Source organism: Rhinolophus sinicus, linkage group LG09 (assembly GCF_036562045.2).
Source record: "Rhinolophus sinicus isolate RSC01 linkage group LG09, ASM3656204v1, whole genome shotgun sequence".
NCBI classification, from domain to species: domain Eukaryota; kingdom Metazoa; phylum Chordata; class Mammalia; order Chiroptera; family Rhinolophidae; genus Rhinolophus; species Rhinolophus sinicus.
In genome coordinates this window covers 86,753,776-86,779,711 of record NC_133758.1, presented here as the reverse complement: position 1 = coordinate 86,779,711, position 25,936 = coordinate 86,753,776, and the positions used below count along the sequence as shown (strand labels likewise).

The following is a 25,936-nucleotide window of genomic DNA, read 5'->3' as shown; positions in this document are numbered from 1 at the left end:
CATGAAAATAGGCAACAGAGAAATCTAGAGCATTGAGAATAATTTAAAAACACATTGTACTTTTATCTTTTCATAGCTATTAAGACTCCTAGATGTCAAATATATTTTGTAATCAAATTCCTGACAGTGGCATTATCAGGGCTCCCCATGCAGTGAAGAATTAGGAGCATTGTCAGAGGGGTGGAACTGAGCTACTTTTCAGTTTGGGGAAGCAGTAAATTAAATGTTTTCCACTCTATCCTAATATTTAGAGAACTACATAGATCGTGCTTCTTGTATACCACAGAGTTTCTAACGTCTCCGATCTTTAAGAGCTGTTGGAAACGTATTCTTCAATTGTTCATCATTAGGGTGAAAAGTGCTTTCTTGTTCCATGATTAAGTGGAACAAGAGGGTTTGAATTCCAGCTTTACTGCTTCCTGTCAGTGAGACCTTAGCTTCCTCAACTACTGCAGTGAGGTTAATAATAGTACAGTTGACCCCCTTATCCGTGGTTTCACTTTCTGTGGTTTCAGTTACCCACGATCAACAGTATGAAAATATTAAATGGAAAATTCCAAAAATAAACAATTTGTAAGTTTTAAATTGAGCGCTGTTCCGAGTAGTGTAATGAAATCTCATGCCATCCCACTCCTGTCTGTTCCATGTGGGACCTGAATTATCCCTTTGTCCAGTGTATCCATACTGTATTCCTGCCTATTAGTCACTTAGTAGCCGTCTGGGTTATCAGGCAGACTGTCACAATATCACAGTGTTTGTGTTCAAGGAGCCCATATTTTCCTAATAATGGCCCCAAAATACAAGAGTAGAGATGCTGGCTGTTTGGATATGCCAAAGAGAAGTTGTAAAGGGCTTCCTTTAAATGAAAATGTGAACGTTCTCTACTTAATAAGGGGTTTTATTGTCACATCATCATAAGAAGGGCAAGTACAGTACAATAAGATATTTTGAGACACACACCCCACATTCACATAACTTTTATTACAGTATATTGTGATAATTGTGTTTTATTATTAGTTATTTTTGTTAATCTCATACTATGCCTAATTTATAAATTAAAATTTATCCTAGGTATGTATTGGGGGAAAAACACAGTATGTATAGGGTTCAGTACTAGCCATGGTTTCAGGCATCCACTGGTGGTCTTGGAATGCATCCCCTGTGGATAAGGGAGGACCATTGTACCAACCTGGTAGGGTTGCTGTGAGCATTAAACGAGTTTATTATTATAACGTGCTTTAGAACAGTGTGACGCAGACTGTATGCTCACTAAATGCTGTTATCGTGCTGGTTGTATCAATTGGAGTAAGTTTCATTTCTTCACCCAGAACAAGAAACAGTTGTGACATATTATGTTTTCAGAAGGGAGCCCACATCTTTAGTAAGCTACTTTTCAGTTTGGGGAAGCAGTAAATTAAATGTTTTCCACTCTATCCTAACATTTAGAGAACTACATAGATCTTCTTGTTTACCACAGAGGTTCTGACGTCTCCGATCTTTAAGAGCTGTTGGAAACGCATTCTTCAATTGTTCATCATTAGGGTGAAAAATGCTTACTTGTTCCATGATTAAGTGATCCCTGCTAGTAAATGTTCACTGGTGGAAGTGTCAGCACCGAAATGCTTGGTGGCACCATCTTCATTACAAATGTACCCTGTGTCCTGCCATATGGACGTCAGCCCCCACTTTGTTGTCCGTTCCCCTGCCAGTCTGGACAGCTTGGTCTTAGTGTTCTGCCTTTCTGCTTTCTGAGGAGATGGGGTGGCCAAGAAGAGTGATGCCATTTTTAATATAATGGTTTCAGATCCCTACGACTTTATTTGAGTTATAAGCTAGGGGAAATGGTAAAGAAATGAACATACCTTCTACTCTTCTTGACAGTAACCTTGGCTTAGGTTAGTTTTAGCGATGGGTCTGGCAATCCAAAGGAGTGTGTTCATTTACTTTCAGGTGAATACACACTGTGGGCATTCTTCACTATAGGGTGTTTAGCAGTTGGTTTCTTCCTTCCTTTTAAATTGGAGGCACTTGTACAGAGAACTAGAATACCTATCATTGATGAATATGTCTACGGTTTATTGAGTGCCTACTATATCTAAAGCATTCTGCCTATACCACAACTGGCATGAATAGAGCAGTCTCTTTTCCCTAGCAAGGTAGGGAGAAAGACAGGAATATAAGATGGAATAAGACAAGTCTTATCATTGAAGTTCAAGCAGGAGTCCAAGTGATCAGTTATTTTCAGTTAGGAGGCCTCATTATATTTACCTAGGAGGTAGTATTTGAGCTGAGCCTGGAGGAAGTGGTAGGATTTTAGGAGCTAGAGAAAAGGCTACTGTCGCTGCTAGGTGGAGGGTAGAGTGTGGACAAAGGCCTGGATGTATGGAAGGTCTGGTAGGGCTGGACGCAGTGTGCTAGAGACAAGGCTAAAGATAGCTCCTTGTAGAGTCTTGAGCACTCTGTTTCAGAGATGGGTCTTGGTGATGAAAGGCTATTGAAGGTTTCTGCAGAGAGGATTCAAGTCAGATCTGAGATTGTGAAAGGCAGCTGTTGATGTGTGCAAGATGGACTACAGAGGTCAGAGAGAAGCGCCAGACTGACAGTTGGGCCAGTGGTAGATATTCAGGCACCTTCTGAGGAGAGCTTGAAACAGTTCATTACGAGTGAAAAGGATAAGATGCATTTGCGTGAACTTTCAAAAGTTCAAGTGATATAATTTGGTAACTGGTTTACTCTGGGGGAAAAGAAGCTTGAAGCATTAAGACTGACAGATTTCTAGGTTGGGTGACCAGAAAAACAACATGCCAATAATTAAGCTTTGCACAGAGGAGAGGGATCAGTTTTGAGGCCTGAGTGAGGGACATATAATAGTGTGTTTAGTGATGTGTAATTGTATGGCTTTTACAGATACTCACATGGGTATATTTTTAAACAGTTAGAAATTCCAGTCCAGCAGATAAGAGGGAGAGATTTGGATCTGGGAGTCAAGCCTTCTAAGAAATCTTTGAGGTCTTGGGTGGGGAGGTCTTGGCTTAGAAGAGTAGAGTGAGAAGACCTGAAGGACAGAGGGCTGACAAATGCCTCTCATTTAAGGAGTGAATGGAAGAGGCAATAGAGAGATTAGGGTCCCAGAAGAGAGTGTCTGCAGGGACAGGATGGATCAAAACTGGCAGATGCTATAACTAAGAAGAAGCTTTTAAATAGGCTAGGAAGTCTAATTCTTACCATTGTATTGTCTTTTTAACTTGTTTATTGTAGACTTTTCAAACTACACAAAGGTAGAGAGAAAAGTATAATGATCCACCATGTTCCCATTATCCAGTTTCAATTATTATAAATATTTTATCAGTCATCTTTCATCTCCCCACCTTTCTGGGGGAAGAGAGGGAGACTAGAGTACTGGAAAGTATTATCAGACTCGTGTCATTTCATCCATACTTTAGTTTGTAATATGTCATAAGGACAATTAGTTTTTACACAATTATAAGTCATTATCTCACCGAAGTTAAAAGAAATGTAATTCCTCAATATCATCTAATAAAACTGCTTTTCATTTAAGTAATTTCAAGTTCTTGAGAGCCACATCAGTGATGCTTTGTAATTCCATAGAGATTAGATCTCACTCTAAGGGCCCATTTGGGAAATGGACAATTTCCTGAAGAAGATAATAAAATGCTGTCTGCAGAAAGGATGCTTCTACATGGTACACGATGGCTTTTGATGGGAGGCTATATTTTATTTTGTGTATACACTTATCCTTTGGGAATAGCAACAGAAATGTTTTCAGATCATATGAATTAAAACATGCCCAATGGTACTGACCCGCATACCATCCAATTCCTAATTCGGGAACGTTGGTCCTCAATTGGAAAGTATGGCCCTCCCTGGAGACACTTTTGATTGTCACGGCCTTGGGGGAAAGAGGATATTGGCATCTAGTGGGAAGTTAGAGGGTAGGGTATGCGTGGGAGGGCCCCCATAACAAAGGCTCATTAACCTGCCCAAAATACCAATAGTGTCAAGACCGGGAAACCCAGTGTTAGAGGAACAGCATATTCCAAAGGAGAACCGCCTTTTTCCAATCTGTTATATCACATGTTTGTGTATAGCAGGTTCCTATTAAAAATTTTCCTCTTTTCTCTGGAGAGAGGTAATGTCCCTATAGGTGGTTTCCCTTTGATCATTAGCATCATCTAAGCAGGGTTTGGCCAGATTTTTGAGCCTTCCAAACTTCGTTCTAGGTTTTATTTTCTTGGTGTCCTCGGACTCTAGCAAAGCATTGAAGTGATTTGGTGTCTTCCGGTAGGAGATTCAAGGTGGAATGCACTTTTCCAAGACATGTTTACTGGTCTGAGTGAAGTTCTCTCTTTAGAAGGAGACAATAGCTTGGGGGTGCTATTTAACAAGCAGGCAGCGCTTATTAAACCAAGATGTGATCTATATTTCTTCACCCTAATTTGAAATTGAGCCATTATTTGTCGTAACCGAGAAACAAATTATTTTACCTTCTTTATTTGTAGGAAATCCAGTTGGAGCATGCAAAGCAAGCCTTTGTGCAAAGGGACAGTGCCAGGACCGGAAAAGTCACAGCCATTGACTTCCGAGACATCATGGTCACCATCCGCCCCCATGTCTTGACACCTTTTGTAGAAGAATGTCTAGTAGCTGTAAGTTGTAACTTTTCCTTGAAGTTCGTTTATTCTGAAGTAATTTATTCTACCTGACCTGAGCTCAGTAAATAAGGGATTATAAGAACAATTCTTACATATTACGTACTTTTTTTCTCTTTTAAATACTAACATTTTCTTAATGTGATTGCATATATTACCAAACTTACAGAGTGTGTTTTGGCTAATTTTAGTGAGTAGGTTAATTTGTTATCTGGACAATATAGAATACCTTAAAGAAATGCATTAACTGATTTTAAAAAGAAAAAGTTATAATTATGTATTAATTTTGCTTTACATTTTGCAGGATGTGAAATGCTAATCTTTGCTTTTTATCTGTTCTCTGAGGTGATAAATTAAGAAAAAAAATCGTGTGCACAGATATATTTAAGAGGTCAGCAGAACAGAAACTTTAAACCTTCGATTTACTTGTTCATTCAACATATGTGATGAGGTGACAGTGGCACAGTGATGGGTGGAAGGAGCCCTGTTCTCCTGTGTCATGGAGCTTCCATCCTAGTGGATGTCCAGCCACTGCTGACCTCCTGGGCCCTGGTGTCCTGTAACATTCTGTGGTGGTGGTTCTAAGCCTTGGTAATGGAGCTTAAGAATCAACAGGAATAATTATAAAAAAATCCAGGTTCTAAGGCTTCTCCCAGGCCTACTGATGCACCATCTATAGGTGTTGAGGCCCTAGAATCTAGTTTCTAAAGCTTCCTAGATAATTCTGATGGTCGCTCAGATTTGGGAACCCTTATGCAATAGGAACTGTCCTTTTGTTCATCCCAGGGGGAAAACTTTCTGAGTGTTTTCACCATCATCTGGGTTTCCCACAATGCTTCCCATAGGCAGGAGCTTAGGCTAGCTTTTCATTTTTTCATTTTTTTTTTCCCCCTGGTGCCTCTTTTTGGAAATGTGGCATTCTGACAAGGCCTTTTCCATTCTTTCCAATCTAGCTCCTTTTCTTGGCCCCCCTTCCCTACTCCATTCTAAACTCTCATGTCAGCTATTCTAAATGATTACTGAGTGAAGATTTATGTGGTTGTTACCTTATAAAGAACTGCTTTCCTAATAAAAATATTTTGCCTTGTTAGGGAAGGATAGAATTTGAAACCCCAAACTGAAGTTCCATTCATAATGGACATGCTGTCTAGTTCCCTTGTCCCCTATGAAGAAATATGGTTTCTTACAAATTTCTACTATCAGAATTCTGAACAGTCTTAACTCCCATCAAAGCATATGACATCTCATAATTTTACCATAATACGCTTGTTTGCTAGACATCCCACCAATGTAAAGTCTGTACTTAAATGATTATTTATTGCTAGTTATAAGTAACATGACAAATCATGATATTAATGTTAGATTGACTACTTTTCATAGTATGTTTGTGTTGGTATAATACAGTTTTGCATGTATAAGCACACACGTGTGTGTAATATAGTTTTGCATGTATAAGCCTTTAAAGATTGCTCATTAGATGAAATAAACAAACTTATAAAACATTTCCAATGGAAATTTGAACTCTGTAAATTACTACTGGTCCTGCTGTTATAACCCTACACATGTATTTATTTAGTTTTCTAGGATTGTATGTGGAGAGTACAAGTTCTGGTCATGATTAGTTGCAGTTATTTCTAAAAATCATTTATAGCTTTTTTTTTTAATGTGAAAGAAAAATACTTATGGCTATTTCTTCTTAGTTATTCAGTCCTGATTACTTCCAAAACTAGCATTTGATATATGTACGTCTGAATCTTCTGCATTATATAAATTCTTTATTTTTATTTTCCCCTCTCCTATTTTCAACTTATTTGAGGCTGCTGGAGGTACTACGTCCCATCAAGTCAGTTTCTCCTATTTTAACGGATTTAATTCGCTCCTTAACAACATGGAACTCATTAGAAAGATCTACAGCACTTTGGCTGGCAACAAGAAAGATGTAGAGGTGACTAAGGGTGAGTGAGAATAAGTCTGAATTCTTCCCTGCAAGTGTCTTGGTGTATTGTTATTGGAGTGAAGACGGCAAACAAGAGGTTGTATTGTAGATTGTTGTATTCCATTGACACATACTAACTCTAGGTTATATGTGTGTTCTCCATCGTTTGATCAGACCAAAGCAAACAAAACACTCTGGTCAGTTTTAAATAAACCTGATAGTCCTTGAGTGAGGGAACCATGTAAAGTTTCTTAAAGGTTTTCAAATCTTGCCTCTAAAGTGGCCTTCAAACGTACATAAGGAATTCCATAAATTTATACTGGTGACAATGTAAGTTGATCTTCAATCTAGAAACAAGATATTAGCATTTTAATGTTTCTTTTTCTTTTTTTAAAAACAGAGAATTCCCTTAGAAATTTCACAACTTCATTCATATAACCTCCTGGGACCTATGCATATGAAGTTTTATATCTGCTTCCTAGTTTTCCCTGACCTGAAATTTGAATAACATCCCGAGTCATTTATTCAAAGCCTTCACATGACATCAAGCTTTTAAAGGCAATGTTAGAGAAACTCATCTGCACACTCTTTCCAGAAGAACTCTGAAAGCTCTTACCCTATTTGGATTGACTCGAATTCTACAACTGATAATAATAAAATTTTGTAATGTTCACTCATTCCAGTGACTTGAGTTAATGCTACCATTTAGTGGCTATTTCTTTTTGAATCTTTCCCTTTTTAACTCTTTTTCCATACAGAGGAGTTTGTTCTGGCAGCTCAGAAATTTGGTCAGGTTACACCCATGGAAGTTGACATCTTGTTTCAGTTAGCAGATTTATATGAACCACGGGGGTAAGTTGGCCTTTTTCTTTTTTTTAATTAGCTTAATAAAAGGAGGTTACGAGGTGGGGGTAGGAGTACAGCAAACCTGGAAAAAGAAGCCAAATTAAAGATGACTCTGAAATATGGGGAACAAAAAAGGGAATGTTTTAAAATTCCATAATGTAAATTTTAATAAACTTGTATTTTGTTGTCTGTGCTTGTTTTGTTTTGTTTTCCTTCCAGACGTATGACCTTAGCAGACATTGAACGCATTGCTCCTCTGGAAGAGGGAACTCTTCCCTTCAAGTTGGCTGAGGCCCAAAGGCAGGTGGGCAGAAAAAGCAAACTTGCTTCCTGGTGTTTCTTTAGTAGGGCACCCCCAAGCCCCTTTTCACTTGCAGTCACCTTTCTGGCACTGGTATCTGACCTACCATGTTTCCATTTTGCCCCAAGAATCCAGACAATTTCAAAAGGCTGGAAAGAGAAGTGACTTAGAGATGTTCTGAGTAACAGATAGTTGGCATTTTTGCTTGTTTTTTTCCAAAGATGAGGTGATTTCCTGTACGCATTGAAAGGCTAATCCTCCAAAAATAGGCAGAAGAGCCTTTCTTCTTCCCGAAATGTCGGGTGAGAGATGTGGGGCCAGAGTCCTGTTTGGGTGTTGCTGTCCCAGGCAAGCGGCACGTTGCTAAATGAAAGCCGTCTTTGCTCCACAGAGAGGTACTTCGTCAGTGCAGTGCCTAACTGCCTTGCCTTCCGTTTTTCTGAATATCGAAATGAGATAATTTTGTTTAGTCTGGAGTCATAGTTTGAAGGCTTTTAGACCTATTTTCTCTGTGAAAGGATTCGTAAGTTATGTGGAAACAATTTGAGGAATGCTAAATTTTATTTTATGGTTAACAGAAACCAATCTCTTGCAGTTGTGGGAGTCAGAAACTTAAGACATGGGACCTCCTCAATTTAACTCTTGCTCGACTTTCTATAGATCAGGAGTAGAGACTCAAAGCCTTCATAGCATGGGTTGTCCTTACATGGTGTTTGTAAAATAAATCCACTCACAGACGAGCGTCGTTTTAGAAAAATACCTCCTTTAAGGCAAAGCCATCTCTGAAGCCTGTGAGACTTAACAGTTTTTGGCTTGGAGCTCTGGGTCTGTACAGAGACGCCAGTTTGACCACAATGGGTTGATGCGGGCAACATTTTTAAGACTGGCAGGCCTCAAGCCAGGACCCCCTCCTTTCAGCTCCTTCCCACCCGAATGCAGCGGCGAGTTTTGTGTGCAGCGTGTAACTCAAAGTGGTGGGTGTGTGCTCAGTAAATCCTAAACTAGGCACCTCTGGAAAACCAGCTGGCCGTTGTTAAAAGAGGAAGCCGATTTCCCCGAGTGCAGGAGAGAGAACTGTATAATCACGTGCAGAGGTGGAAGCTCTCCCTTCCCTTTGATTTCAAAACGCTGCTTACTAGTGTCTATGCTACAAGTTGTTGTAGAAATTTTGAGATTAGGAAAACGCAGAGACTTTTTTTTTTTTTTTTTTTATGTTCTCTCCTGTTCTCCTTTTGCCAGGAGTATCCCACAATTTTTCCTTTATGCCCTCTGAAGCTTATGAGAGTTTGTGATGGGTGCTTTTTGATTACTGGCCATGAAAGGGTTAGAGGAGGTTGATGAGATTTACAGTGGGAAATGACTGACTGCTGCTTAGAGGTTTAGAGCAATTCACAATGGCCTTGCCTGGAATATTCTTTACTCTGTGAACCCCAGTGGGCCAGACAACTTTGAAAGACTCAAGCAACAGAGGTCATCCACCTGGTAGGCCCAGTGCTAACACTGATCCTTGACAGAAGAATGCAAGAACAGGAATCATTCTTATTTCATGAGCATGCTACATTTCTAGCTTCAGAAAAGTTAGATAAAAGTCTGAGGGTTCATGTATTTCATCTTTTAAATGAAGAATTAGTGATCGTGGTAGGTTGCCTCCATTATTTTCAAAGTATTTCCACTTGTTATTTTTATGCTAGAACCTTTCTAAGTATGGTATTCCATTTTTTTGGTCCTTTTTTTAAACATATAGTTTGCATACAATATTATATTAGTGTCAGGTGTACAACATAGTGATTCGATATTTAGATATCATACAGTGAACTCCCCACACTGTGTCCGTCTCTGTGATTGGCCATATTCCCCTTTATCTTTTCACCCATCCCTCCTCCCCCACCATGTTTGTTCTTTGTTTCTGTTAGTCTTTTGTTTTGTATGTTCATTTGTATTGTACATTTGTAGCCATATGAATAAAATAGTGCCTTATTTATGGATGCACCTGTCAAAATGAAATTACTATTGATATCTATCTATACAGGGATAGAGTTGGAAACACACTATGCAATTTGCAAAAGAAATGTTTTATATTCTTAAAGATGCATATTTCTATGTAAAGCTATTTTTTTTCTTTTTTTAAATTTTATTTATTTATTTATTGAAATTTATTGGGGTGACAATTGTTAGTAAAATTACATAGATTTCAGGTGTACAATTCTGTATTACATCATCTGTAAATCCCATTGTGTGTTCACCACCCAGAGTCAGTTCTCCTTCCATCACCATATATTTGATCCCCCTTACCCTCATCTCCCAGCCCCCACCCCCCTTACCTTATGGTAAAGCTATTTTAAGTGAAGTGACTGAAGGAGATTTCAACTTATCGTACTCTATTAGAATTGTGTTACGTTGGCAACAACTGAAATTCAGTGGGTTGATAGCTGGAGTTGGTAATTCTTTTCATTGTTCATCAATTTTAATTATCGTGGGTTTTTTTTTGAAAAAAGAAAAAATTTACTATATGCCACCCTCATGTGACAACTCTATAGACAGAGAGGTGCAACCCCTCAGTGGCCTGAAATGCGAATTTAGAAAAGATGGACCAAAAAAAAAGAGGAAAAAGTAACAATAATATAACCACTTAGTTGTAGCCACAGTAAACATTTTGAATATCTCTTGGTGGTAGGGTAGCCAAAATGTTACTATTATTTTTATATGTATATATATACCCACAAATAATTTTCATAAAAAAATAACATATTGCAGTAGTCTTAAACATTGGTTTTTAAAGATTATGAAGTATTTCAGGTATTTAAAAAGGTAAAGAGAATCATATCATGAATACCTGTCTACCCACCATGGTTTTTTTAACCTATTTTCACTTATAATACCTTATGAGCATTTTTAAGAGCAAATATTCTTTTACTATATCATTTTTATGATGTACTATTTTGTTCTAAGGCTATAGCATTATATTTAACTGATCCTTTCTCATTAGACATTGAGGTTATTCTCAGAGTTTTTGCTCTTATAAAACAGTACCACTTTTTAACATTCTTATAGCTTGATCCATGTTTACATACACAATTATATTTTAGACTAACTTTTTCTAAGTAGAACTGCAGGGTCAGAGGTTATGTACATATTAAGGATTTGGGTGTATATTAACCAAGTTTCCCATCAGTTTATACACCAGGTTTGATTAAATACCAGGTTTGATTAAGTACCAGGTTTGAGAAGCTCTGTTTTTTATCAACTCTTGCCAGGCGAGGTATTGCCATTAAAAAAACAAACAAACAAAAACAAATCCAAAACCTACCAATTTGATTGATGCAGAATGGTGTCTCATTCCTATTTTTAAATTTATATCTCTTTGATCACTCGTAAGAATTCAACGTTGGAAAATAGGTTCATAACATTGTTTTTGAGACAAAATGGCTTTCATTGTGTTCAAATTTGATTTTAAACATTAATAACAATAATAACTTTTTCTTAATAAAAACTTACTGAATCTAACTCTACTTTCCTTGTTGGCATTTTAGTTGTATCACGAATTTAGAAACCGGTGGGTAATTTTTAAAAATAATACATGTTCATTTTTGTTCTGTCTCCTTTTTTTATCTCCTTTCTGTCCTCCAATTCCTGTGCGTGCAAAGAAGAAGGCCTCAGTTGATTCATCTAGACCAGTCCACCTACAAGTTGCAGAGTCAGCCTACAGATTTGGTCTGGGTTCTATTGCTGGAGGTAAGTCAAGGATGAGTGCAAATTTTTCATTTTTATTATTGTCTTGTTTTTTCTCTGATGTTCCATCTTGAAATATTAAAAAGGACAGAGACTTCTCAAGTCTTTCCATAAGCCAGTCACCTGTCCGTACCTGAGATGGGACAACAACAAAGGGAACTGCTTTTTCCATACCTGCCCATGATCACAGTCTTAGAAGTGGCTTTTTTCTCTTGTTTATCTGCAGATAAGCTTTCTACAGACAGGTTAACAATGAGGTTAGGCTCTAGTGACGTGCCCTTTTAAAACTGTCTATGGTGTCTTTTTTTTCAGGAGAGTAATGGAATTCCACAATTGTTTATTAAGAGTACAGAAAGTTAGTACAGTTTTAAAATCTGTACATGCAAAATTTGTTTCTTTCTCTTGTCAGTCTTCTCTTTGACTTAACCACCTCCCCCCTTTTCCATGACGGAACTTAAATCCTTCTGAAATGTTGGTATTATTTCATTGTAGCTGTGGGAGCCACTGCCGTGTATCCTATCGATCTTGTGAAAACTCGAATGCAGAACCAACGATCCACTGGCTCTTTTGTGGGAGAACTTATGTATAAAAACAGCTTTGACTGTTTTAAGAAAGTGCTACGCTACGAAGGCTTCTTTGGACTGTATAGAGGTTAGTGCCATGTGCTAAGTTCCTGTAAGGTGAAATAATAGTCAGAGGTTTGGTTTTTCCATCTGAATGGATTAAAGACACACTGCTTTAAAACAGAAATGCAGCAGATTCTCAATTATCCATGCTAATGGGAGTAGGCTGGAGGCATGCAGAGCATAGCTAATCAAAACAGCCCATAACCTGAAAGCCGTTTGTATTACTCTGTAGTACGTTTTATTTCTTAAAATCGTTGTTTATAAGCATCTTCAGTGAGTTTTTATCGTTCATAGAAAGAATCCCACAGACCCATTGGCATTGGCCTAAAGAGACATTACTTTATTTCCCAATCTCTCTGTGTGATTGTCCTCTACAAAGAGAAGAGAAGCGAGTGTGTTTGCATCAGCTAAAATACAGTATTGCAATGCAGGTTGAGCTGAGCCCCCTTGCCATTTGGCGACTGCAAAGCTGGTGGGGTCTTCCCTCCTTTCCCTTAACCAGTGCTTGCTCTAGAAGAAAATAGTATTTAGTGCTCAGCGGAGACAGATTTGAACTGCAGCCAGGTAAACCTGTACCTCTAGACCTCTTCTGCCATCTGCTGACTCATCTTCATCTTAAACACCCATGTTAAAAAAAAGGAAAAAACAGACCTTTCTTGAAATCTCTCACCTTAGAAACTAGGAGGTTTCAAACTCCAGAGAAGTTCCATTTTGCAGGTTCTATTGTGTAGTAGATAACCCCATCAAAGGCCTTTTGATCTTTTCCCTGCCCTGTTCCCTCACCCCTCGCCTCTTCTGACAATTGGGAAGGTCTTTGACCCCAGGTGATTGATGATGACCCTTACTGGGTCACTGCCTTCCATTTGAAATACTTTTACCTCCTGTGACAACCAACCTGGCAAATGAAATGTCTCCCAAGTAGTACAAGGTTAATGTCACAGTTCCTGCTTCTCGGTGATTCAGGTAAAGGCAACCACCTTACCTGTTCATCTGGGTTGTCTTCTGCAGAGAGGGCTTGCGCTTCATGTCGGACAGACGTCTGAGCCTGGGTGTTGCTTCACAAACTGCTTTTATGGGCTTTCTTTGGTGTTGCATTAAATGACAGGGGTGCTTTGAGAATAGTAAAAAATACCTTTTGTCCTGCTGAATATCTTTAATGTGTTTATGTTGACTGGGTTTGTTTTTAATTTTAAGTCCTTTCTCTTTCCTCTTGGACCACACCTGGCAGGTCTTGATTCTTGGTTGCATCTGGATTTCTTTCCTCAACCCGGCCTTTTGACCCTGTGGACAGAATAGCTTAAAGTGTACCTGAGTCCTGAGCGCTGAGCTAATATGGGCCATGCCACAAACCTCTCGCTGTTGAAGTTATTATATCTGGAGGTGGGAGTGACTGGTTGTAGCTCCTCAGGGAAGGGGGAGTGAGTGGCCTATTAGATAGAGATGGAGGCTCACTTTGAACACCAAAGAGGCAGCTCCTTACCCTTTCCCTGGTTTAGAAATCGCCATTTATCTAAGCTGTTTTGGGTGCCTGAACCCTAAGGGGTTCTCTGTCAGAGGATGATGGTAAGTAGACTGTGAATAGAAGATTAGTTCTGGGAGTCACCTATGTTCCTTTCTCCCTGATTTCTATCTTTTCTAGTAGATGATTTTAAAACAAAAGATTTACTGTAAAATTGTTTAGCTCTGTTCTATAATTTGGATCTTGAGAGCAAAGAGATGATTGGCAGCTCGAGTTTTAAAAACATGTTGTACTGTCTTTCTTCAAAAAATGACTTATTCCTAGCCTTGATTGGTTGGGGACCAATTCCCTTTAGTGCCTTGCACATAATCATAAATTAATAAGTGTATGTAACTATATATTTGTAAATGTTTATCATTAGGCAAAAGTGAGATCACTTGAAAATGGGAACCATCATTTCTAACAAAAAATTATAATAGAAACAAAAAGACCTGAAGTATTTCTGAGAATCAGTATTCTAACCTTTGATTATAAAGTCAAGATATAAAACACCCTATGTGTGATCCTTTGACTATAAATTTTGCATTAAATGTAATTTTTATTTAAAAATTTTATTGTTCCCAAGGAAAACTGTTCGATTTAAATTTTGAGAGTTTAGAATTGCTGTGGTAATGCTTCACCTAGCAATATTTGAGAGGGTGTCAGACTACATCTCTAATTTATAAACATGTTTTGAAATATTGAGCATATTTTTTCCTACTCTGGAATTTTGCTTAATATGTAATTTTCTGCATCAAGACATAGATAATTGCTAATACTTCCTGAAAAGTATAATTTAGGAATGTTGCATAAGTAAGGTCTCTTCCCTATTTTAAAATTATCTGTATGTGTATTTTGGGGGGGGAAAAAGTGGCAGTTGGTCTTGAAAGAAGGTGATTGCACCATGTATCCTTATTATAAAGTTAATAAGCCTCTCTCTCTCTCTCTCTCTCTCTCTCTCTCTCTCTCTCTCTCTCTCTCTCATTTTCCTTCTTCTAAAAAGAATACAGATCCCTTAAGGGAAGCTGTTTTGCAGAATTAAGTTCTCATGGAACTACTAGAATGAAGGTTCTTTTTAAAGAACTCTTTCATCACTCCAGCACAACTTGTTTTTCTGTTCCTTTTCTCTGGCAGTGGCCAGCGTCTGTACACGGTCCTGGAAGTTATCCATTCGTAATCTGGGCGCACATTAGAACCACTGCCCTCTAGGCCAAAGGAGATAGATAACCCAGCTGGGGTTGTTAGTGATGGTCTTCAGTAGACATCAAATCCCGTGCCGCAGGATGCCACATGTGATTTTAATACTGCGGTTGCTTAGGTCTTTATTCTTCATATTTCTGGGTTTCTTGGTCTCTGGGAGTCTCTTATTTAGGGGGAGGGTAAGGTTTGGTTGTTAGAAGAGATCCCCTTAGAAATCCTATGAGACTGACTCGGCAAACCTTCTCTGTAATGCAGACTATATTCTTTACAAGAAAGTGGTTGATTTTCCTAGGTTTTTGTATAATTTTCGAAAATCAGGTCTCCAGGCCAAGTCTATCTGTATTAAAGGAAATAACACCTGAGATAATCCAGATCTCTCTGAAGTTACTTGTAAAAGTCTTCCTCTGTTTCTTCCCCAGTCTTCAGATTGATTTAATGCAGTCAGGTGTTTAAAATCCTTAATGAATTACCTGACAGCTCATTTGGTTTGAATGAACCGCATGACCGAATGAGTCAGTTATTGGCCTGCTCTAGACTTGGCATATTAAAGAGAAACAATTGATTGGGTAATCATCCATAATTAAATGCTCTGAATGTTCCAGGAATAACTAATTTCTGTCTTTAAGCTTTGCTGCTCTCTCCTTCCTTAGATACTACAGGTAAACAGATGAGTAGCCTTAGAAATTGGAAAAATGTTTTGGGGAGGACCTTGGGGAGAAAGATGGATCCAAGAGAAATCAGGATCCATGAGAAATACTTCTAATACTTCTTAGCGGAAGGTTTTGGTTTTTATTTCTATTGGAGGGAGAAGCCATAAAATAATCTGCCAAAAAGAGAAATTAGATCATTTCATGAATTAAACTTAATTTTGAGCATTACTTTATCTTTGAGGTAATTGGCAAAAAACACAAAGTTTTATTTATAAGCCAATTGATTCAGGCTTATAAAGTTTTAAATATGTCAATTTCAGGTTGTCTGTGTGGTGTAAAAGCAGTCATCTTCCATCCTGGAATGTTCTCAAGGTGACATCTAGAGGATATTGTAGTGATATCTCAGGAAGTTATTGATACATTTGCATTCTAGAAGGAAGTTTTGTCCGACAGCTAGTTTAAGCTAAGTCTCTTCTTGTAGTTAATGGTTCTATAGAAGGGAGTATCCAAATTATATGATCCACAGTGAGATTCCTTCTTGCATAATTCTTGTGGATAAAAATAAATTTAAAAATTCCAGCACTGAAATAAAATGGAGTTTCTGCAACCCTCGTTGGCATAACTTAAGAAGGCATGCATCTTGGAACAAACAAGTGAATCCACAAACTTGACTGAATCATGGGTGTCCATCCATGTCCACTGAAGCTTCTAATGAGTGCAAAATGGGTTGGTTCACGTTTTGTATTCTTGGTCAATTTCTGCATATTTTCTTTGAGGTTATTAAGCTGTGAAAAGATCAAAAGGCAGATGTTTGGTTATAGGAGACCAAACAGAAATGAACAAAAGATTTGGGCAGACCATGAGCTGGGTAATCAAGTCTCCAGAAATCTTCTGTGAGCACAGGGCATTAAAGTAGGAGATAAAGTAACACTACCTTGAAATCGGGTGTGTAGGACAATTGTCAGACGCTTCAGAGGGCTGGATGAGAACAATGATGACCTTAGAAAATTGGGAAAGGTGACAGAAAGATGCAACTAGACGTAGCCTGGAGAAAAGAAGATTAATGAATGAATTAGTTCCCAAGATTGATGGTTTATAACTCGCTGCTGCTGTTGCTGAGACTGAAACGAGGGAACTAGATTAAACCTCAGCACCAAGGAAAGAGTTTAGGTAGAAGAGCAAGAAACCAGGACTCTGAAAGGTGCCGTACACCAGAGGGAAAAACTGAAGGAAAGGGTATGATCCTTCTTCCCAATCATTGTCACTTCTAGAAAGTCCCCCCCACCGCCCTAAATAGAGGAATAGCCGAAGGAACTAAATTTTTTCTAGACCATAATCAGTATCATTAATTTACACTTTACCACTCCGTCTCCCGAAAGCATCCTGAGCCATAGCTAAGATGACAGATGGTTCTTGACATTTTGAGTAAAGCATTTAACCCACATAAACAAGCATTTAAATCTTAGTATCTGCCATTGTGCCTCCCTCCCCCATTCTCCAGCTCCACGTACAGTCACCTTGGGGTGAAGAACTGGATTGAATGAGGGCTGTGAAAGGGGATAGTGTCGTTGGGAGGGTGGAAATGCCTCATGCCTCAGGGCAATATGAGTCAAAAGCGGACAGACAAATGGGAAAAGGAGGAGGGAGGAAAGAATGCCTGAACAAGTGAGGAGAGAAGGCCATGGAAATAGGAGCAGGAATAAAAGCTGTGAGGCAGGGCGCGCAGAGTGCTGATAGCTTCAGAATGAAGGTTAATCTGATGTTGAAAGCAAGGAGGGCTCTCTGGGAAGATGGGGGCAAGTGTAGTGCCCTCAATGGTGAGGTCAGGAGGGTAAGAATTTAACACTGGAGGAGTTGCCTCCGGGTTGAAACTAGAGAACCCAAAAAGTGCTGGATGTGGCTCGAGCTATAAGGATAGGGGTATCCTGTGCATTAATTTCCCTGACCAAACTACTGCTTGTCTCTGCCCTGAATGCCTGCTCCCCTATTTTAGGTGCTCTAAGTTACCTTTCTCAGGGCTGGGCTGGCTACTCCTGAGCTTGTTTTTGTCTGACGTAAAACAGAAATGCTGCCTTAGTTCCAGAGTTTCTTCTCTGGTGTCGCCTCTCACCATCTACGCTCCTGCTTGTCTTGTCCAGCGCAGTCTCTTGGGACACCCGCCACACTGTGGTTACACTGGTCGCTGGCCCGTCAGCCTGGCTGCTGACCCGCTGCTTTCCCTGAGCCTCGTGCCCAGTGGATTCTCTGACTCGCACTTGTTCACCAGGTCATAACCTACAGCTTGGCTCTGCCATGCGGTGCCTTTCGTGTTTTAAAGAGCCTGGTATTCGGGACCTGGAGGGAGAGAGGTGGAGGCATGATGTGGATGCCCACACATAGCCACCCTCCTTTTGTTATGTGAAAGAGCCAGTCAGTGCAGGGTGCTAGTCCAGCGTGAGCCCAGCCCACAGCGACGTTCTGGAACCGTCTTGGCTGGAAGAAGTGCCTCTGGATTAGAGAAGGAAGTTGAAACAGTAAGTCCACAGGAGTGAAGAGGAAAAAGCTGAGCAGTAGGGGATACAGAGTCCTGGTTTGAGGGTAGTGAGTTCACCTCTGTGGGCCTCTGCATAGTCCCCAAATAGTTAGTGACTTGGGAAAAGCTGCTCAGCCTCTCTAGATTCCAGTTCCCAGAAAGGAAGAGGTGGATAGTGATGATGGTGATGTTGATGAAGGAAGACAAAAATAAACGACAACAACAAAGCACTCTGTGGTACTTACTATGAGCTTGGCACTGTTCTGAGGGCTTCATGTAAATTCCTTTCATCTTCAAGCTACCCTGTGGAGGTGGTTCTGTGTTTATCCCCATTTTACAGATGTGAACACTAAGGTACAAAGTGTAGTATAACTTGCCCACAATTGCACAGCTAATAAATAACAGAGTCAAAATTCAAACTTAGCAGCCTGACTCCAGACTCCATGCTTTTTACCACCTGGCTCTTCTGCCGCTCAGCAGAAATTACACTGTAAAGAATTGCTTAGCATCAGAGGTTGAGAAATGTTTAATTTCTTAATGAAAACATTTCATGTTAGCTTAAAAACATAGGTGAAGGTGTGTTGTTATGTCTGTGCTATTTTCTTATCGTTGCCCACAGTAAGTGGGGCCAGTAGACACCGTCAGATGAGAGGTGCCCTCACTGCTTGGGGACAGCTCTTCTAAGGACGGGCCTAATGCCATAGGAGCAGCAGCATTATACACGTGCCCCTCGACTTGTGATGGCATTAACAGTCCAATAAACCCATCATCATAAATTGAAAATACCAGTAAGTCGAAAATGCATTTAATGCACCTAAGCAACGGAACCTCAGAGCTTTGCCTAGTCAGTTTCTGCTGAGTGCTTGTCATTTTCACACCATAGTAAAGTCAAACCATCATAAAGTCGGGGACCATCTGTACTCTTTACCTGCTTCTGGACTGTGAACGTTACTCAGGCTGTGTTGCCTCTTGTAAGCAAGAAGAGAATAGAGGATGTACCTTGAACAGATAGTTAGAAAGAAACATCACATTTTCTAATACATCAGATAGGTTGTGAACAGTGTCTGGCTCTTTGTATCCATTTACTCATAATTATCACAATATAAATCAATGAGGCATAATTAGCATCCTTGGTTTACCTGTGAGGAACGTAGAGTTCAAAGAATAACATCCCACCATCATTCAGCATGAAGGAGGTACAGACCTAGGATTCCAGCCCAGGTCTGGCTACCTCCAGAACCTGTGCTCCAAACCATTTATTTTGTTGCCAAGCCATTGAAAAGGAATAGTTTTAATTAGGCCAGCTTTGTTAATGAGTTTCTTTCAAAGCATTTCCCTACTCTGAGATTCTAGAATACATTTCTAATAAGTTTTTAAGTAAAGAATAACATAGCCCTCGGATCCAGCACACTGCTCCTTTTGGGGGGCTATCTGACGCTGAGTTGGAGGTTCCCGATGAGGGCTTAGTCCCCATACTTCTAGCTCAGTTCTCATTGGGCTGCACAAGGGACTGGAATCAAAGGGGATAGTGTGATTTATATCTCAAACCCATGAAATTTGAAGACAAAATACTATATTAATATTGTACCCTGTAAATCTTTTCTCGCATTAGCAGCCTTCTGGTAAAGTTTGCCAAGGAAGCATTGCCATATGTGCTGATGGAGCTGAACTAAAATGAGAAGATTAGAAAACTAACCACACTAATAAATTTCATATGGGGCAGTTGGAAAATAGACTGCTGTTTTGACAAGTTAGAAACAACACTCGCATCCATTCTCTGTTTCTAATGGTTAAAATGAATTTCCAGAATCCAACAGAAACATCTTATATTAGAAGCCTAATTTTTCTTCTTAGTTACCCAGATGTCAAACATATATGTGCTTTAGACTTCAGTGTGATGGTGTTGAAGTGCCTTAACAAGACTGGCTGTTACAGGCTTTACTAAGCCACGCCCCCCCTCCCCCCCCAAGTCAAGGAACCAGGAGGGTTGTTGAAATTCCCACCTCTGTGACTTTTCATTGTCCTACAGATCATGACCTCTCCCCAAGGCCATATACCCAGGATAAAGGGTGTCCAGGCCCACATCTGTGGTGGCACTCAGATTGTCACCCATAGCAGCCTTTGTTTCCCTACTGAGCCAGGGTAGTCACCACAAGAATGGTACTTACCCTGTTACCCCCTGAGTACCAATATCTGGCCCAGGTCATAGGAATGGATATGTACTTTGGTTTTATTCTTATCAAGGTGAAGTTATTCAATTAACATGGTAAAGGGGCGGCTGGATGGCTCAGTTGGTTAGAGCTCGAGCTCGGAACAACAGGGTTGCCAGTTTGATTCCCACAGGGGATGGTGGGCTGCACCCCCTGCAACTAAAGATTGAAAATGGCGACTGGACTTTGAGCTGAGCTGTGCCCTCCACAAATAGATTGAAGGATAACGACTTGGAGCTGATGGGCCCTGGAGAAACACACTGTCCCCCAATATTCCCCAATTTAAAAAAAATTTAATATAATGAAACTTGGGGCCTCTGATTATATTACTTTTAACCTCCTAATTACTCTGCCAGCCGTGAGTCTCTACCTTTACCATCTTTTATCTGCCTCTAGAACATTTTACTTTTAAATTTTACACTTTAAAAGCCACCCACCCCATGCATCTACAGAATTCCGTCCAAGCTCTTTAGTGTGGCCTGGGAGAGAAATAGTGCAGTGTACCAGGTAAGAGCACCCCGAGAGCCAGACCACCTGGGTGGAACCCCACCCCAACCCCATCTGACAGCTGAGTAATCTTGGGCAGGTTCCTTGAGGTCTGCCTCAGTTTCTTCATCTGTTGATGGGGACAAAAATAACATGCACTGATTTATTGGTGTTGATTTATTGTTGTGTGGATTAAATGTTTTGATCCACATGAAGCACAGAGAGTAGTGCTTGGTGTATAGTAAGTGCCCCCAAAGACTGGATGTTGGCATTATCAGTACTGTTAATTATTTCAAAGTCTGACCTAACCCTAGCCTCCAGTAATCTTGCCCCGGCCCTAAATGTGCCATGATCTTGAGATTTTTGGTGCCATTGCGCACGCTATTCCCTCTGCCCAGACCACCTTACCCTCCATTCTAAGTCCTGTGTCTTATCCCCTCTGAGTCTCTGCATATTCTTAAGGATCCAGGTCAAGTATCTCCGCTTCTTCTTCTTTGCTGCTTTTCTCCTTCTTGCAGGTAGAACAAGTGGTTCCTTCCACTGTGTTCCCATAGTACTTTGAGGTCCCTGCGCTATGTTACTCACCACTCTGTGTGTAGGTGGCTTGTTCCCTGTCTCAGGCACACAGAGACACTTAGGGTTTCCTTTTGTTCTAAACTGAGATTATCTCCAGGGGACGGTGCAGATCTTACTGTGTTCATTCCAGTTCTTTCCACTTCCAGGCACAAAAAGGCATCTGTTAAGTGTTTGCTGAACAAATAAATATTTGCTGTCCTATGGTTAGTCTTAAATATACGGTTTTCCCTTTTGTTTTTTGCTGTTCACAGTGCATTAGTACATTTATAGTGAGAAAGACAAATCTCAGTAGCTTAAAAGGCTGGCTGAAGTGATTATATCCACCGCTGTAGTCATTTGGCTCTGTGGGCAGTTTTTTATTAGTCTTTTAAAAAGACTGTCACAGGGTAGTTATAGAGACAAGAGATCATTTAAATCACAGTGCTTTCAACCCATCCATGGTTTGGGTATACAATTTAGTGATGAGAAAAATACATCTAGCAAGTAAATATTTAAACATTTTGGCACTTGACCTGAATGCAGAGAGAAAAATGGAAATTGTGAATGTTAAGATGTCGTTTAATCCATGCATTTTACTAGTAGAAATTAATGCTGCACTTTCATAAAGTAATAATAAAGCCTTTCTTGTCATATTGTAGATATCACATTATCTCATGTGGTACAAGTAAAAGATTAATAAGTGAGTGTAGTTTAGGCGGAGAGAGCGCTTACTTTGAATTAGAGCACGTGCTTTGCCCGGGTGATTTCATAGTCACGTTTTCTGTGCTGCTTTGGTTTGTTCAGATTATAAAGAACATAGTCCTACTCAAGTTAGCAGAAGCACAGGGGAACTTTTGGTAAGCGTTCACGTGCACGAGAAAGAAGGCAGAGATCTCATAGGGACCCCAAGGCAGAAGGTTCATTGGAACTTGGCCTCTGGGCCCAGAAGATGGTCAAGGTCGGCTCTTCCACCTGTTCACTTTTCATGGGCTGTGTGCCCTCTCCCTGTGGGGTCTCCACTCCATTTGCTCCACATTCTCTTCTCTCCGCCAACCCACTTCCTTTTCATGTTCATGGTTTCTCCTTCCTCAGGGCATTAGTGCACACATGGCTTCAACTGGCTGCTTTCCCCACTCCACATGGCATCGTCTCAGTTTATGCCTCTGTGTTAAATTGATTTATCAACTAAGGACTCTGTCATGCTCCTGGGAGAAGGATCTGGCTAGCTCCCCTTTCGGTACTAGGTCCTAGGGCCCAGGTTGCTGAACTCATTGGCTGTGTCTTTTAGGTGTCCCCTTCGTCTAGTTAGCTGTGGCCCTGGGGATGAAGCAGGCTCAAAATATGGCTGCCTAGAGAAGACGTTGCAAACTCAAATGTTTATGGGATCCAGGCAGGTTATGTATGAGTGCGAGAGGCAGATACCTGTTTGCGTATTAGGCACAGGACAGAAGTGAGTGTTCTCTAAAAGCATAGGTTCTTCAGTATGAGGCCTTAGGTTTGAATCCCAGTCTCGCCATTTGTCATCTGGATAATTTAGTCCAAATTACTTAATCTCTGTATGCCTCAGTTTCCTCTCTGTAGGGTGGTTATGAGGATTAAATGAGCTGGTAAAGTCCTTAAAATGGTGCCTGATACATAATAAATAATGTTAGCTGTTTTTTAAGAAAATTTGCATTAGTATTAGCATGCTCACCATCATTTAGTTCCACAACAAAATGACCTTTCTCTCCTTTATCTTAAAACATGAAACTGTCTTGTTCTGCTTAGTTTCCCTCTTTTTGTAGAGCCATGGGTACAAAGAAACATTCCTCTATTGTGAGGTTATCAACAGAGCCAGAAAAATGATGAATGACGGCTGGCACTTGTCTTCATTGTTTTGTCAGCATTAGGGCATGGTGGGGAGCTTGGTGGATGGATGCTTGGGTCCTGTCTAAAGGGCGGAACATCCAACTGGAGCAGATTGCTGTGATGTGAGAAAGAGGCCCAGAGCTGTCCCATTGCTTGATCTGTCTGTCTGTCTGTCTTTACAATAAGCTCAAACTGTGTGTGAAACCTTATGCTACTTACTTAAACACCTGTAGGCTGATACATACCGTCCCAGAGCTAGTGACTTTGGGCCGCAGGCTGCTGCTTCAGGAGGATGGTGTGGGCAGGGCTGGTTTCTCAGAAGACGCTGCCAGTGGACCTTCTGCTATAGATGAATGAGAAAATTGTACGTATGCAGGATAACACCGTGAAGCCCCTCTCAAGGGCAGCAGTATGCCACAGAGAACAATATATTCTGATTATATGTATGCAATATATTCTCAGGGTTAGCTTACTGTGTGTTTCCAAGAAAAAGCACCTGTCTTTGATTTTATTCTCTTAAAACAAATGGAAACGATAACATTTTTTTTTTTGTTCAGATATGTAGGTCCACTTCTGTTGTAACTGCCTTTCCAGTCAAAGGCCACACCTCCCCCTTGTGCTCTGATTCTTACTAATTCCCACTCATCCCACCATGTGCAAAACAGAGCTTCTCACTTTCCGCCCCAAACCCGTTACTCTCCACAGGTGTCCTCATCTCTACCCAGGTGTTCCTACTCCGCTTTCTTTGTCCTATCTGTTCGCTGTCCTGGAATGCAGATTTCCCCAATGGTTACTTCTTCAAAAAGGCCTTTCCCCTCCCTCCTTCCATCTGACACCGGACAGAGGGAGAATCTTGTTTCTCTTGTGCTTGTCACCAAGTTATAGTGGTTACATGAATGAATGGCCAAACTATGGACATTTGGGGGCAGAGAGGATGAGAAAAGTGTTAGCAAAAAATAATATATTCACTAAAGTATACTTATTTAAGAGGCAGGAAGGAAAAGAGCAAACTTGACAATGGAATCATGAGATTTCCTATTATCACTAATACTGTTGATTTTCCCAAGGTGAGAACAATCCATGATGTGAGAGGGAATTTACTTGGGCCTGCTATGGCTGTTAGACATTAGTGCTTAAACATTCCATTTTGAATATTCTCATTAAAGGTAATAGCATAAAATTGCAGCAAGGATTACCCCGGTTTTTAGATGGAGCTGTGCATTTGTTTAGTTGATGCTAATTTATTTAATATACTTCTACTTTTCCTTGTTTTTTTAGGTCTTTTGCCACAGTTATTGGGAGTTGCCCCAGAGAAGGCTATAAAACTTACAGTAAGTCTTTTGAGTTGATGCTTCTTGTTAAAGGAGTTTGCACATACTCAAGAATCTAGTAGATATTCTTACGTGAAACAGCAGATTTGTGTTCCCTCAGAGGTGCTAACTGATTTGAACACAGGACACCCACCCCACACTGCTTTCATTTTCCCTCCATTTAACACTGAACACCCAAAAATGAGATAATAAATTTGAACAAGATTTTTGGTGATTGCCACAGCCACCGCCACCACCATCACCACCATCGTCATCACCATCATCATCACAATCATTGTTGTAGTGGGGGCAGCAGCAGCTAAATTTCCTTCAATACCTCCCATGTTAGGTCCTTTACATGTCTTATCTATTATTCTTTTAATCTCCAGTAAAGTCTGACCCACAGTCTACATATAAGGAAAGTGAGGTTTAAGTATTTACCTATGTTCACACCATTTATGAGTGGGAAAACTGGAATTCAGAGTCAGATTTTTCTGACTCCAAAGCATGCCTTCATTGAATTACACATGCTGTCTGCAGAATCCATGCTTAGGGCATATTCCCTACGCATTTGCCAAAGCCATATGTTGAGGGATCTGAGCTTTAGTTGCAGCTGATACGTCAGGCTGTTTCTCCAGTGCCTGGCTCCCACCTGGCAGATGGTAGGTGCTCAGTCAGTGTGTGTGGAATGGAGGGACATCGCATTCACATCCCCAAGGACATGCAGCCCAGAAAGCTAAGCTCTCCTTTTAGATTGAGCTGTGTAGTCTTGGTACCTGGTTTTCTTCTTTTACCATCTTATTATATGACCTTGGGACAGCTAATCTTTTCTGGCTTGTATCTTCCAAACACATATGATTGATCCTCAAAATTGCTTGTCGTACATAAGCATTTTAAGAATATTATACTTAATTAATTAATTAATGCTATTGATGTTCTTTGAGAATCCTTGAGAAGATTTTTAGATGCTGAATTTTGACTAAGTTGAAAAATACGCTCAGCCAAATTTATCTCAATGATGCGTGTTATTTTAGATTAAATCTTGTTAGAAGACTTGAAAGTTATTTTTAATCAAACCCTATAAGATAGTTGTTAAGTGATAAAGTGTATGTTTTCATTTTGTCTCTATTTTCAATATGACTCTCTTTTTATACTGTTACAATTGCAGGACATATTTGAATTTTAGGCTTGTAAGCCATCTTTTAATTTTTTCACCCTGAAATATCAGGAATGTATATCTATATAATATATACCAGGGGTGCCAAAAAATGTATACAAGTGGACACTTTGGTCAACGTTGCTTAAGCAGTAGTTTGCTGTAATCAGAAGTGTCTAGATGCTGATGGTAACCACTTTGAGCACCTCTTGTAATTGCAGAAGTCAAACGTGATTTGTATTCATCTCTTGTTATCTGTATGTATTGAGTACCACAATTTTAATAGGTTTTTCCTTTCTTAAAATATGTATACATTTTTTTGGCACCTTCTCTACTTGTAACCTTTTAAAAACTATACATGTGCTATTGAGAGCACTTCTCAAACAAACTCTTTTAAGATCTT

At 39.9% G+C, this 25,936-nt stretch overlaps 1 protein-coding gene across 2 annotated transcripts in view; it reads left to right on the top strand.

Annotated features, from left to right (window-relative positions):
• Positions 1-25,936, top strand: part of SLC25A13 (solute carrier family 25 member 13) — a 174,966-nt gene that overhangs the window by 101,734 nt on the left and 47,296 nt on the right. The window contains exons 6-12 of one of the 2 annotated variants that reach the window (XM_019729757.2): positions 4,521-4,667; positions 6,487-6,625; positions 7,365-7,458; positions 7,672-7,756; positions 11,398-11,485; positions 11,975-12,133; positions 24,346-24,398. In XM_019729757.2, coding sequence (XP_019585316.2) covers positions 4,521-4,667; positions 6,487-6,625; positions 7,365-7,458; positions 7,672-7,756; positions 11,398-11,485; positions 11,975-12,133; positions 24,346-24,398 — 765 coding nt within the window. The remainder of the gene's footprint in view (positions 1-4,520; positions 4,668-6,486; positions 6,626-7,364; positions 7,459-7,671; positions 7,757-11,397; positions 11,486-11,974; positions 12,134-24,345; positions 24,399-25,936) is intronic. The other variant, XM_019729758.2, reaches the window with a different exon arrangement.